This window comes from Eleginops maclovinus, chromosome 14 (assembly GCF_036324505.1).
Source record: "Eleginops maclovinus isolate JMC-PN-2008 ecotype Puerto Natales chromosome 14, JC_Emac_rtc_rv5, whole genome shotgun sequence".
NCBI lineage: Eukaryota > Metazoa > Chordata > Actinopteri > Perciformes > Eleginopidae > Eleginops > Eleginops maclovinus.
Window position 1 is genome coordinate 4,423,511 of NC_086362.1, and position 14,016 is coordinate 4,437,526.

Here is a 14,016-nt window from a genome sequence, read left to right on the forward strand (position 1 = left end):
TTATTTAATGCAGGTATTTGTCATAAATGTGTACAGGTAACCCAGTAACCAGACACACAACAGCTTAAGTCTTACATAACACATCTGAATAATAATAAAACATTGTATTTGCTGTAGCTAAGCCTATTTCAGCTGACATAAGTAGTTTGTTTAAGCAATGAAATTAAAACAAATACAATTCACATTAACCGTTTACAAAGCCTTATCAGTGAATTACCTGGCAGCGCTTAAGTGTCACATTTGTGTTGCCCTTAAAATCCCCCTGTAACTTAACAACTATCAGTGTTGCTACGTTACAGGGAAATGATCTCTCTCTGACATATTTGAACCATGTTTCACAGTTTATAAAAGCCCACATATAACGTACACACGCAGATTGCTTTGATGTAAACTGAGTCTTGCTGTAGCATGTGACTGTGTTTTTTTTAATTACACCTCTGATGTACATCAATAATTGCTTTGCATTTAAGTCCTGCTCTCAGTTATACTGGGCCATACCCAGAAAGAGCACCCATTGACGTGTACTTAAACATATTGACACTGTGAGCAAATACGGATGTGGACTTCCAGTTCCCTTTACGACATGTTGCGTCACAGAGCTATCAGTCTCGATATTGCACATAAAAAGGTGATATTTGGTTCCTTTTATGGTCCGAATTTATTAGAAAAGGTATACTTTTAGATACACAATGCAAATGTACCAGCATTGCCATACACTTTGGTCTAAAAATCTGAATATTTTCGCCAGAATTCCTCAATTTCTTGACAGTATTGTTGTGTCGGCAATTGCTGTTTTTGTAAATGGTGACAGAAAAATCATCAGTAATGAGGATTTATGCAGGTAGATAGGTAGAAAAGTCTAGAAAAATGTGAAAATGACATGGCTTTAGCGTTTAAACCGTTAAAAGACACACTTACGGCACTTACATTTCCAAAGTCCAATACGATTATCTAGTCTCACATCACGATATCAATATTATATCAATAGGTTTCCCAGCCCTTCATACACTCTCATGATCTTATGATATTTGAGTTGGTGTGAAATAAAGTATATTTATAAAGTCTCTTAAGGGGTTGGGGGGGCTGTTGCTGAGCACAGTCACAGGGGGCGGCAGGTGCACCTCCTTTCCTCGGGGTGCTGAGATCCGGGCGATCCGTCTGCCAAGGAGACACTCGGTTAGATCGTGTTGCATCACTTTGAAATCACAAGAACCCAACTAACGTCACAGCAGGGCCCGATGTCACTTCTTCTTTTGTGTGTGTGTGTGTGTGTGTGTGTGTGTGTGTGTGTGCTTAATTAATCCTTAACGGGCCATGTGAAGCAACTTGGTTGAACAATGAGGCTTGCATGTGAGGTCTACATCCGTGCAGGCACATTGTATACATGACTCACTGGAGTTCGGGTTAGGGTAATGAACAGAAGAAACTCGAGGAGCTTCTAGGTTTTATCTGTAGAAAGGAGCTTCGAGAAGGTGTTTGTTGACTCGTCTGGGAATGTTCTAGAGGGATCAAGAGCCAGTATTTATTTATGATCTGCTGCTTTGACTGGAGACATAGAAGATGTGCGTGAAGAGCAAACAATAACTCTATAGCTTTACGCATATCAAAAATGCAGAGGTTGAACTATTTATTTAACACACTGCTCATATGACTTCTCCAATAACAAAATATCAGTAATTGTAGCTAAGTGCCGTACAATGATGAATCAACAACCAGTGGTGCTTGAAAGTAGAAATTAGCATTCCCAAGAAATAGAAATTCTGCTTAATTCTTCCATAAATGGCCTCCACGTGATTTTCCAGGAAAACATGTACGTATATCACCACTGCAGAACCAAATGAAATGTACTGTAATTTCCTTTCTATCAACTGGACGAATAAAGCTGAAACCAGTTGCCAACGGATGGATAGATTTGCAGGATTTAAACCCTCTAAAGTGAGCAATGATTATACCTTTGTGAAACTCAGTGTTTACTCAAAATGGGAGAGTTAAAAATGTCTTCAATCAGAGCACATTGTGATGCAAAGACTTTGATCTTGAGCAAAGCGACACGCCTCACTGAAAACTCGGGAAATGCACGAGGTAGACCTTATCGTACAGGTTTCAAGGTTTTATTGGTCATATGCACAGCAGATACAACGTATATGTTGGCAATGAAAATCTTATGTCGCGTGCTCCTCCAACAACTCAACATACATGGTGCAATAAGATAAATAAAATAGTGCAAAAAGAGAGAAGAATATTTACAATAACAACAATAAAGATTTGAGGATGTGAAATATATACATATGTGGAATACATTGAAAGCATTTAAACACTTTACGCTGTTGAATGAGGAGGTATGGGCAGATGCATATATTACGTATAACAGATGTATATGGCAGATATGTATAATATATAGATATGTGTACTATAAACAGATATTTATGGCAGATATGTATAATATATAGATATGTGTACTATAAAAAGATGTGAGTAGACATTCACAGAGCTCAGGAGTTCAGCAGTCTTATAGCCTGTGGTATAAAACTGTCTCTGAGTCTGGTGGTGTTGGTCCGGAGGGGGATGTTTTCACCATCGAGCGTGCTCAGTTGTCAGGTGTGATGAATTAGTTGTGCTCACACGTTACATAAATCTAACACAGCTTGCTTTTTGTCCCAAAATAATACAATTGATTACAATAAATCAACCGAACAAGCCTCTTCTTGCACTTTTGATGGTTGGGACAAAAAAATCCAGTAAATCAGATAAGCAGATGTGGACAGATTTCGTTGATATCAGAAGTGAAAAGAGGCTCAGTCGACTGTTGAGGAGCGCAAAGGCTCATGGGAAGAGATCTCATCCAGCTCCCCGCAAGCTGGAATCTGATTGGAACAAATAGGTCTTTGTTTGCTGCTGTGTGTGTCCAACCATGTGTCATACCCAGTCTGTGCTAGGCCTCAGTCTCTGTAGGTATGATTGTCTCTTAACGCCCGACTCTTGCTCCTCCTGCAGCGTTAGGGAGCCCTATGTTCTCTGTCGCACAACATAAACACTTTCCAGGAAATGATTTCACATTTTGCACCAGGCTGCACACCATGGCTGTAATTATCACAGCTATCCCACTGAACTCTTAACCACAGAGGCCTGCAAACCCCCCCAAACACAAAGACCTCTGTTTACAGGCCCGGCTCACCACGATTTAATACAGCTTCACATAAAGCTGCTCCACTCGTAGTTTTAAAAGGAGATCGCAGAACTAATTACAATTACTCCGTTATGGATAAAGAGAGGTTGTTTGGAAGTAGTTAACAAGTGCAAATAGTATTGGATTATTTGTACTTTTTAAACAGCTGAATTTATGAACAGTTTTCTGGACAAAAATGGCCAAAAATATGTGTATCCTTTCAGTGTTGCAATCCAAGTATTTTATTCTAGACAAAAAACATTACGCTTATTTGATTCTTGTGAATTTAACGCAATTTCAGGATTTTTAACCATATGTTGATGCATAGTGGGATAAAACATTTTTTGGACACGATTACCATTTATTTTCATTTCGTCCCATGCCTATTTTTCTATTACAGAGCATGTGTTTTAATAAAGATCAGGTTATGGATTTCAAACGGGGAAAAATACAGCTAAAAACCATATATTACGCAACTTAACTTGAGTGGAGATGTCCCTTTTAGGGATTCAAATAAAGACAGCTAAAATAATGACTCATTTAAAGGTGTTTTTATGATCAGAGAGAGACATTTTCAATAATGCCTTTTCTATTCTCGTCCTTGAGCTCTGGCAAATGTCATCTACGTCTGCCTCTCTGCCAGCAGGACTCCACTCCTCATAAAGCGCAGCGAGCGTTAAGGGCTTTGCTAGACATTTGTTTGGACTAGTGTTGCACACAATGTGGTCCCTCCAGTGACTCAGCTCACAGCTGGTTCCTTTAGTCCGCTCATGGCTCTACGTCAGCGACAAAACACTCATTTGCATTTGTATTGAGTGAGAAGAAGGCAGAAGGAAATAAAAACACTGTGCAAAGTTTTTAGTCCCCCTCGGAGTGCTTGGTCGTCTACTGATGGGAACCCTAGAAGAAGCTTTCACGTGGGGGAACCTAGGCTACAACAACAGCTTAAGGGATATTTTTACTTTCAATTCAAATCTGAAGTGCGAAGTCGATCAGTCCGCCAATTTCTACCAACAAAAATCTGTTTGGTTGCCATGACATTTTGTCCAGATATCCGTTGTTACCAGAAGATGAATCCTTATGACTTTGGCGATCACCTGACTGTTCCTCTAGTTTCCATGGAATATAGTAAACACATTCATGCCCCGCTCAGGATGAACCGACAGTTCAAAATGTGTCCAATATATTGGTGGAATTAGGTCAATTTCAGCAGAGACGTTCTTGTGATTCAGGTTTTTTTAAGCTAACATGAGTTTATATTAAAGTTACTTCATATTTGAAGTATTAAGTCTTACTTGTTTTTGATTCAGCGATTCAAAACGCATTGCTTTGACCCAGATTTTGTATGAATTGCCACTTAAATAAATACAAAACCTTGATGACACATTCAAAAGTTATGATGGTTCACCCTGAGGGGGGCATGAAGCCTGCCTTATGTGTTCCCGTGATTGGTTACAAATGGTCACATGTCATTGAGACCAGGTTTGTCGGTAAATTGGACACAAGTTGGCACACACTTATACCACAGGCTTGAGATTCAGATTCAAATGAAGGATAGATCTCCTACATGGACATCTCTTAGCATGATTCACATTGATCCTGAACTACACACACATTTCCACCCTTTTCTGATGTCAAGTAATCACTTTAATGTTAAATATGCCAGATTTTGCCTTCACAGAGGGGTGCACAGTTGTTTCTTCACTATGACAACTCCCCATTTCTATTATAAGCACGAGAAGTGAATCTCACAGAGGGCGATTTCAAACAATTTCTGGATCACAGGGCGACATTTTCTCTCAGTGACAACAAAGATGCACCCCGAGCTGGAAGCATTCGCTGCCTCCCGACACCAGACTGCCATTATTTATTCAATGTCAAACTCCCAGCAGACGCAGTATAGACGTGTGAAGGTACAGTCGGGTTTTGAAAAAGGCATGCACGTCATGATAAATGGAGCTGTCCGAGATGTAGCTTCAAATGCTTTTAGGACTACTTCAAAGGGATTTGGTGCACTCGGGCGGTGACGATAACATCTGTCTTAGCGCAGGCACATGACGTTTTTTTCAAGCTGAGAACTGGGTGTGCTCTATCGAGTCAAATGTGAAGCTCATTGATCTGTGCCTATTGTGCTTCATTAGGATGCGAGGTGTCAAAACACCCTTTAGCTGCAGCGACAACAGTCAGTTTTAAACCATTCATTTTGTTTTTGTCACATCTCTGAGCTGGTTGCACATTTGTGTGTGCTGCTGACATGAACAAGCAACACAGATTCAGCTCCCCTTTGATCAAACCTGGAGTCAAACTCAGGATTTTTTTTTTTTTAAAAACCTCTGTGAATTTTACACTTTCGCTTTTGGTATCTTAACTAGTGATTCCACCAGCTGAGCTTCTCTTAATATGTCCCTGGTTTAGCAAATACAGTAGCTGCAGACCCTTTATATTATATTGCATAGCACTTCTGCATAGCTTATTAGCCAGTAGCCCATAGAATAAAGAAACATGCTTAAGGTATCGTAGGTCTATACACAGATAGCTAAGTATAAAGGCGCATTTAGGCATCTTATTTAGGCCTTAAAAGGAGGACCTGTTGTGTATTTAGGGAATGCTTTGACAGTTTTGGAAATGAGCTTGTTGGCTTTCTTGCTAAGAGCTAACGACGCAACATGTAGGCCTAGATTCAGGATGAAAACTATCCTACCTCACACCAAAGTAGAAAATAAACAAGCACCTCCTAACATCCCTAGTTGTTACATAATGAGTTGTTTCATATTTTTAATCCATACAAAAGAAAAAAGGACATTTTCAACATTTCTTCGTTAAGCTAACGTAGCTTCCCGGCCTTGTTTCTCTGCTAGCTTGGCAACAGCACTGTAAGCTACAGTAGGAATAAAGCCACAAATGCATACATTTTTTAAAGTAATTTCTATTTCTGTATTCCTGATTATATAACTTAGGCTATTACCCATCAGCAAAGTATCACGTAGTAATGCCAAAGGCTAATTAGCTATCAAATGCAGGAAGGGTGTATGAATTAAATAGTAGACAGTAGGTGTAAAGTTTTAGGTTTATGCCAAGGACAGACACTCAGACACACACACACACACACACACACACACACACACACACACACACACACACACACACACACACACACACACACACACACACACACACACACACACACAAACAGACGCATGCACGTCCTGTTCTGTTCTGTGCATGAACTGTTCTGGCAACTGCTTGGTGGGTTTGAGCTATGGCTTTCCCTGAAGGGCATTTGGGTTCTGAGCTTCCAAAGGAGGACAGCCGGAAACACACACACACACACACACACACACACACACACACACACACACACACACACACACACACACACACACACACACACACACACACACACACACACACACACACACACACAGGTGGAAGTAGTGCCTCCACCACGGGTCTCTTTCTCTTTTCAAAGTCCCTAAAAGGAAGAAAAGAGAGCAAAAAGAAAGTGTGTGTGTGTAGTGTGTGTGTGTGTGTGTGTGTGTGTGTGTGTGTGTGTGTGTGTGTGTGTGTGTGTGTGTGTGTGTGTGTGTGTGTGTGTGTGTGTGTGTGTGTGTGTGTGTGTGTGTGTGTGTGTGTGTGTGTGTGTGTGTGTGTGTGTGTGTGTGTGTGTGTGTGTGTGTGTGCTCCAAAGCCAGTCTTTTAGGCAAAGCCAACTCTCTCTCTGTCAAACCCACACATGGACACACACACACACAGTTTTTTCTCTTCTCATGTTAAAATGCTGTAAACCAACACAGCTATAGGTGATCTGAAACGCTTAGGAAACTCACTCCCGCCTCTCTTTTATTCCCCAGTTTATAATAGAAGACATGAAGCAGCAGCAGACCAACAAACACAGCAACCTGCACCGTGAGGACCAGCACATCACTGTGGAGGAGCTGTGGAAGGGCTGGAAGACCTCCGAAGGTAAAGCTAGAGTCACTGCACCAAGGTCACCAACACCTCTACATGTAGTGGTCCAGTGGAGTAGGAAAGACAGAGAAGGATGGATGATGGGATGGATTAACACAGATGTTAAGCTTTAAAATATCACAGACTGTTTTTCAATGGAGATAAGACAAATCTAACATGGGTATAAATAGAAATGAAGATATAGTATTTTGTGCTTAATGCTCATAATAGATCTTAAAACAACACTCGGTGCAATACTTTAAAACCACTTTCTGTACATTACTTTACAATAAAGCATAAAAAGGTCCCTAAAAATAAGATACAAGAGAATACAACATTTAAAAATCAAAAAGAATATCAATAAATTATTATCTGTACATTTTTTCTAGATTAAAAATAAAATAATAACAAATATTTATTTTATTATTAGATAAAATATCAAAAATAAAGTGAATGAATCAATACATACAATAGTAAGGAGAATAAAACTGAATGAAAACAACAATAAATATATAAATTAAATAACTATTATTAGCAATTTCTCACAGAAATGTGTCGTTCCTTCCCCAGGCTGCATAATAAGCAGGAACTACACTTAACTATATTAATATACATAGCAAATCATGTGCCGCAGGAGTGTGTTAGTTAGAAATGAGCGAGCGAGTCCTCGTCTCGTCTACGAGTTACATTTCATCCCTCTGGCGGAGGCCTTGACGGCACTTTTAACTCTCTTACCAATTCTCTGGAAAAGTCATTGACTTCTGCTTTGAGGGCCTCAGGAGTGAGTGAACAATGATGAGGTCGTTCCAGGGAATATTTAGCTTTAATGAAGTGTTAGTGATATAAAAGTAGGCATACACTCAGTGGTGGTTTACGGCCTTCTGGGAGTATTCATTAGGCAGCTCAGGGTCAATTTACATTTTTGTAATATCATTTCAACATACAAAAAGCAATGTCCTCCACTTCCTCTTCCTCTTGTCTTATTTAAATGTATGATGGGAGGGTTAGACGTTTAACCCAAAGTCCTCTTCTCCTTTTCTTTGTATTTTTCTAGTCTGTCATTCTCCGCCTGTACTGTCCGTGCCAATATTTGTTTATCACTCTGAAAATATGTCAGGAACTATGTGTCTGCCGAACAGGTTTTTCAACATGCTTCCTTAACATAAAAGAAATGCACACACGCTGGAGTTATGTACAGCAAACGTCCTTTCTATTGTCAGTTGTTACAGCCCTACCTCAAAGGAAGCAAACGTTGGATGAATCTAGTTTAAAGTATAAGAATGTCAAAATCATTAAAGGAATAAGAAAGAAAATGGCATTTAAATATGTAAATACTTTTACTGGGCTTCCACAAGTGTTACAAATACTTTACTTTAAAATATTTTACATTTAAAGTGTTTACAACTATGACTGAGAAACTCTCTTTGCTCAGACTAAACAACACTACATTATCATGTCTCCCAGTTGCGCCATGAAGTGCAGAATTTAAACGATTTTGTCGAACGTTTTGATTTAAATGCCTTCGTCGTATTTTACCTATTTTCTTTCTCCACAGTTTATGCCTTAATACATTTCTTCTGGGGTTCACAAGCAGTCTGTGTGTTGGCAATGGCTCCACAAAGGAGTGACTTCCCTGGGCGATATCTGTTCAAAAAAACAGTGTAAATGTTTGCAGCAGAATTTGTTTACCCTGTAAAGATGTTTACGTAGTGGTTGCATGGACTTTTGCTTATTGCATCTGCACTTTCAGTAGAGTAGAGGAATTGCATCTAAGTGCGTTACAGTAAACTAATGACGTTAATCTCCTCTCTCTCTCTCTCCTCTTCAGTCCACAACTGGACAGTGGATCACACGGTGGAGTGGTTGAAGGATTCCGTGGAGCTGCCGCAGTACGAGAAGCACTTCCGGGACTTCAGAGTCACGGGGAACACTTTACCTCGGTGCGTCCCACTCACCTCACGAGCCACGCATTCATTTTCTCCTTCAGTAATGCTCATAATTAAATCAAAACTCATTCATATTGTTCCGCATTTTTATGGCAGATGTTTGCAAGCGCTTCGTGTCATTTCTCTGCCTCTAATTAACTGTTGGTGAGCAGTAAAGTGTGTTTAGGAACAGCAACAGTGTTATGATCTTTTTTACAATACACAAAGGCACCTTTAGTTTTCATTACTCTGTTTAATGCTGCCCACTGCTGGTCATCAGAGGCAACACAGGGGGGAAAAGTTGAATATTTGACTCAGTTTTTAGTTATTTTTGTGGGTTTTTTTTTGGCTAGATCACTTGTTTTTACACCATCGTAAATGCTTCCATCATTACAATGTGTTAAGGCTTTTTTAATAATATTTTTGGATGGATTTGGTTTATCTTTCCCTGCCTCCTGTGTAAATTATCCCATAATAATAATTAATACCATATCTCAGGATTTTAAAAGCACTGAATATGTCCTAAATTCCCAGTTTAAATGTAATTGTTAATAAAGTCCTCCCAGAGCAGACACTGGGACACTTGTGGAATGTGACTCCTTGCAAACTGCATGTACAGCATGAGTAGAAATTGGGGGGGGGGGTTTCATGTTACGCCACTGGGCTGATGAGCGCTGACTCATGAAGTGATGTCACAGCGAGGGGCTTCAGTTTCCACAGGCTGCCATGTTGTCTGAGCCTTTAAGATGGTGGTGGAGCTTCCAATGTATTCACGCTGGCTCTATTAATGCCAGACCATTTTTTCAAATGATATTCCCCACTGTCATTTCCAAGAAGCCGCTTTAAAATGCAGTTTTGTGTAATTACTTTCTTATTAAACAACACACAAGTCGAGCCACACACTCAAGAAAGATATGTAGTTTGTCTTTCTTTTATTTCTTCTAACCTTTTCGGGATATAGTGTATTCGAAGAAGCTCCATATTTTTTATAAATGCCGAGATCTTTGTGCAAATGCTTCACATAAAAAGCATATTTGAAACCAACGTGGAGTGGGTTCATGGTAGGACAATAAAGACACTGAATCAAATACGTTATCTTCCTAAATATTCAATCGCCGGTGTTTTTTTCAAGCTGACAACATAATAAAAACAACACACTTTTTTTCTAGCTTCTTCTCATCATGTTCAATATTGTTCATCAATCCTTTTTAAGCTTCAACTTTTACCAATCACATGATTTGCCGCCTTATCTTAGTAAAAACCCGAACAAATTGGGTATTTTTGCAGCCCTGATGGTACGTTATTTTGAAGGCTGAGCACTCAATAACGCAGATTTTCCTTTCTCTTCATATTTCAGAATAGCGGCAAATGAACCGTCGTTTATGTCGATGCAGCTGAAGATATTAGACCAGCGGCATAAACAAAAGCTAAATCTAAAGGCACTAGATGCAGTGCTTTTTGGTCCTCCTCTACGTGAGTATGCAATGTATTTCAATGCCAAAGAAACATGAACTAAACCATGTGTTGTGCTCATACTCTCAAGAAAGCCAGAACACTCAAATGACCATGTCCCTTTTCTCCCTCCCTCTACAGGTCCTCAACACAACTGGTTGAAAGACTTTGTCCTGATGGTTTCCATAGTGATCGGTGTCGGGGGCTGCTGGTTTGCCTACGTGCAGAACAAGTCCAGCAAGGTGCACATCTCTCAGATGATGAAGGATCTAGAGAGCCTGCAAAACGCTGAGCAAAGCCTCTTAGACCTGCAGAGCCGGTGAGAGAAGAGAATGCTGAAATAGAGCTCAGATATCATTTCCATAGCTCCTCCATCCGGGTGTGTTTCAACATTTCACTTAATCCACATTCCTCTTATCTTCCAGGCTGGAAAAGGCTCAGGAGGAAAACCGGACGGTGGCCGTGGAGAAGCAGAACCTGGAGCAGAAGATGCGTGATGAGATCAACGGGGCCAAGACGGAGGCTCACAGGCTGCGAGAGCTGAGGGAGGGCGCTGAATGTGAACTCAGCCGCCTCAAATATGCAGAAGAAGAGCTTGTACAGGTAGCACCTCCCACACACACACATTTTAATCGTTCATTATTCAAATGAAATGCAGAGGATTTACATATTCACCTCAGAAGGCAAGTGTATTCAACACAGACATACTGTATCCCTGCTGCGAAATCGCCTTGAAAGGAAAAGATGATCTGGTATTTTTCTTGTTAAATAAAAAGAAACTTCACTCACTGATAGATTTCATATCACATAAAAAATACAGCGCCTCTCGGAAATGAGTTCTGTCCTGGAAGATGAGCCAGGGATTGACTCATTTTTTCACAGTTAATGCGGTTCATGTGAAGGTCACCCTCACTTACAGCAGTTGGGAGCATTTTTAGATAAAGTGCAGTGAATTTAACCGGAGCCTGGACCCTGATGTATCCTCCTCTGCAGGTGCGAAAGGCCCTAAAGCGAGCCGAGAAGGAGATGCATTCGGAGCGCTCGGTGCCTGAGGCTCTGCAGAAGTGGCTCCAGCTCACACACGAGGTGGAGGTCCAATACTACAACATCAAGAAGCAGAGCGCTGAGTTCCAGCTGTGCGTCGCCAAAGAGGAGGTAACCTCATTTCTTCTTAATTTCTTATTTACAATACAATCAGTAAGCTTGCTCACATTTCGGGCATATAATTCACTGTACTCGCATCGCATATATTTGTGGATTGAATCATGTGGGAATTTAAAAGATGACCTCACCTTCGCTTTGTCTTTCTGCCAATGGAATTTTATGACCTGGGTTTCGTCTTGCAGGGCACAAACTAATCAAAAGCTGCCAAAAAACTGACTTGTTATACAACCAGCATTGTTTAGAAGCTGGGTAAAGCAGCCTTACCATCAAATTCCCTCGGGATAAATAAAGCTTCTTGAATCTTGAATCTTGGATCTTGAAATCATGGACAGAAATGAATATAATTTTAGACCAGCTTAAATAAGTCTTCTCTGTGTTGTGTGTCTTCGAACCTTAGGCAGAGAAAATAAAGAAGAAAAGAGGTTCTGTGTTTGGAACCCTTCACGTAGCCCACAGCTCATCACTGGATGAGGTGGACCACAAGATACTAGAGGCAAAGTAAGGAACACACGCACGCACACACAAACACACTCACACACAGTCACTGGAGGTCAATTATGTAAATGTGCGCAACCAAACAGGAGGCTTTATTGTCCTTTTTGATCATTTATTTGCAATAATGTCAACCAATTACAGTACTTAGGACACCTTTACTAACTGCACTATGTCAAGGTCATTCAAACATTTGACCAGTTGATTGTAATACATTTCTTGGGTAGACACCAACACTTTTATTCTAGATATGTTAAATACATTCAGAAGGCTTGTATAATCCAGGCTGTGCCACTGAGATAAATTATTCCTTTGTGTTTAAAAGCCAAAAAGGAATGAAACAAAAATCTATAAATAAAGGGAATGAAGTGAAATCCCCTGCGTGCCAGTATCGTAATACAACCAGCAGGCTTGTGTGCAAAGCAGCCTAAATCCTGATGAATCAAAGCTAACTCATGTCTATACTGGGTTTGGAGCGAAATGTCTCTAATACTCTAATGTTTGCGCGGCGAAATAAATGTACCCTCCTCACTCAAATGTCTTTTCCAGGAAAGCCCTGTCCGAGGTCACAGCGTGCCTGAGGGAGCGTCTGCACCGCTGGCAGCAGATCGAGAAGCTCTGCAACTTCCCCGTGGTCAACAACTCGGGGCTGCCCAGCCTGACGGCCAGCCTCTACTCCGACCACAGCTGGGTGGTCATGCCGAGAGTCTCCGTGCCACCCTACCCCATCGCCGGAGGCGTGGACGACCTGGACGAGGACACGCCTCCCATCATTCCGCAGTTCACAAGTGGGTACAGAGGAGGAACCGTCCAGTAGGAGCCTAACCGTTTATACATAAATAAACATATATGAATACACATTTCCTCCCCCTCTTCCTCCCCCAGCGGCCACGTTGATCCGGCCCTCGCTGACCCGCAGCAGCAGCCTGTGTCGGTCCCGTCGGAGCCTGCTGAGCTCCCCCCAGTCCTCGCTGATGTCCCCGGACCCTGACCTGCTCTCCATGGCCAGCTCGTCCCTCTCCTATCGTCCCGAGGCAGACGACGAACATATCATGTTCAGCTCGGATAGGAGGGGGTACGTAGCGGTGGCCGGGACGCCGCGGAATGGTTTTACAGTTTGGACTCACAGGTGTTTAACCCAGACATTCACACTGATGCTTTGCAGATGCATGAATCTCCTACTGTATGATGTTTTATGTCTCACTCATTCATCTCATTACTTTAAATCATGCACTTTTGTCCCAATTTACCTGACTAATGGTTCAGTGAAGACTAAACCCCTTAAGAAAAGTCATTTTCATGTTGAACGCATGACAAATAGTGGCGACGTAACCAATGAAAAACCATTTAGCAAAAACAAAAACTAATATTATTGATCTTTCCAAATGTGCACCTGATACGATTCGTCATGAGAAGCCTGTGCAAATTGATGCCTAAACTAGCTAATGTAGAATGTGGTAAAGATAAGTTATAGCCATTAATATTACGTGATGCATTAATGGAAAAAATGTCATTTCTGTTGCTGTTAAAACTTGTGAAAAATCCCACAATTTTGGTACTTTCCCAAATCCTTATTACCCTGTGTCATCTCCAAAACTAATTAAGTGAGAATGGCTCATTCATTATATCCCCAAAGACCAACCCTATGTAAGAATAAAACTTTCTGGCACCAAAGCTATCTGTAAAATTGCTTGTGGTAATCTAATGTGTCATGTGAGAGCAACAAGGATTAAAATAAACACGTTTATTGTAGATTTACACACATGGAGCCTCACAAAAAAAAGCCCTAAAATCACAGCTTCTCCTTCCATTTACATCGTGCTCACAATTCCCTTTAAAAGTGTGCAGTTAATTTATATTACCCAAACT

General features: G+C 40.8%; 1 protein-coding gene across 3 annotated transcripts in view; it reads left to right on the forward strand.

Moving 5' to 3' along the window:
• The window catches only part of stim2b (stromal interaction molecule 2b), a 36,527-nt gene that overhangs the window by 20,006 nt on the left and 2,505 nt on the right, over nucleotides 1-14,016 (forward strand). For all 3 annotated transcript variants that reach the window (XM_063900922.1, XM_063900920.1, XM_063900923.1), the window contains exons 4-12: nucleotides 7,018-7,129; nucleotides 8,943-9,054; nucleotides 10,397-10,512; nucleotides 10,633-10,810; nucleotides 10,917-11,094; nucleotides 11,485-11,646; nucleotides 12,053-12,153; nucleotides 12,697-12,935; nucleotides 13,033-13,276. In XM_063900922.1, the coding sequence (XP_063756992.1) occupies nucleotides 7,018-7,129; nucleotides 8,943-9,054; nucleotides 10,397-10,512; nucleotides 10,633-10,810; nucleotides 10,917-11,094; nucleotides 11,485-11,646; nucleotides 12,053-12,153; nucleotides 12,697-12,935; nucleotides 13,033-13,276 (1,442 nt within the window). The remainder of the gene's footprint in view (nucleotides 1-7,017; nucleotides 7,130-8,942; nucleotides 9,055-10,396; nucleotides 10,513-10,632; nucleotides 10,811-10,916; nucleotides 11,095-11,484; nucleotides 11,647-12,052; nucleotides 12,154-12,696; nucleotides 12,936-13,032; nucleotides 13,277-14,016) is intronic.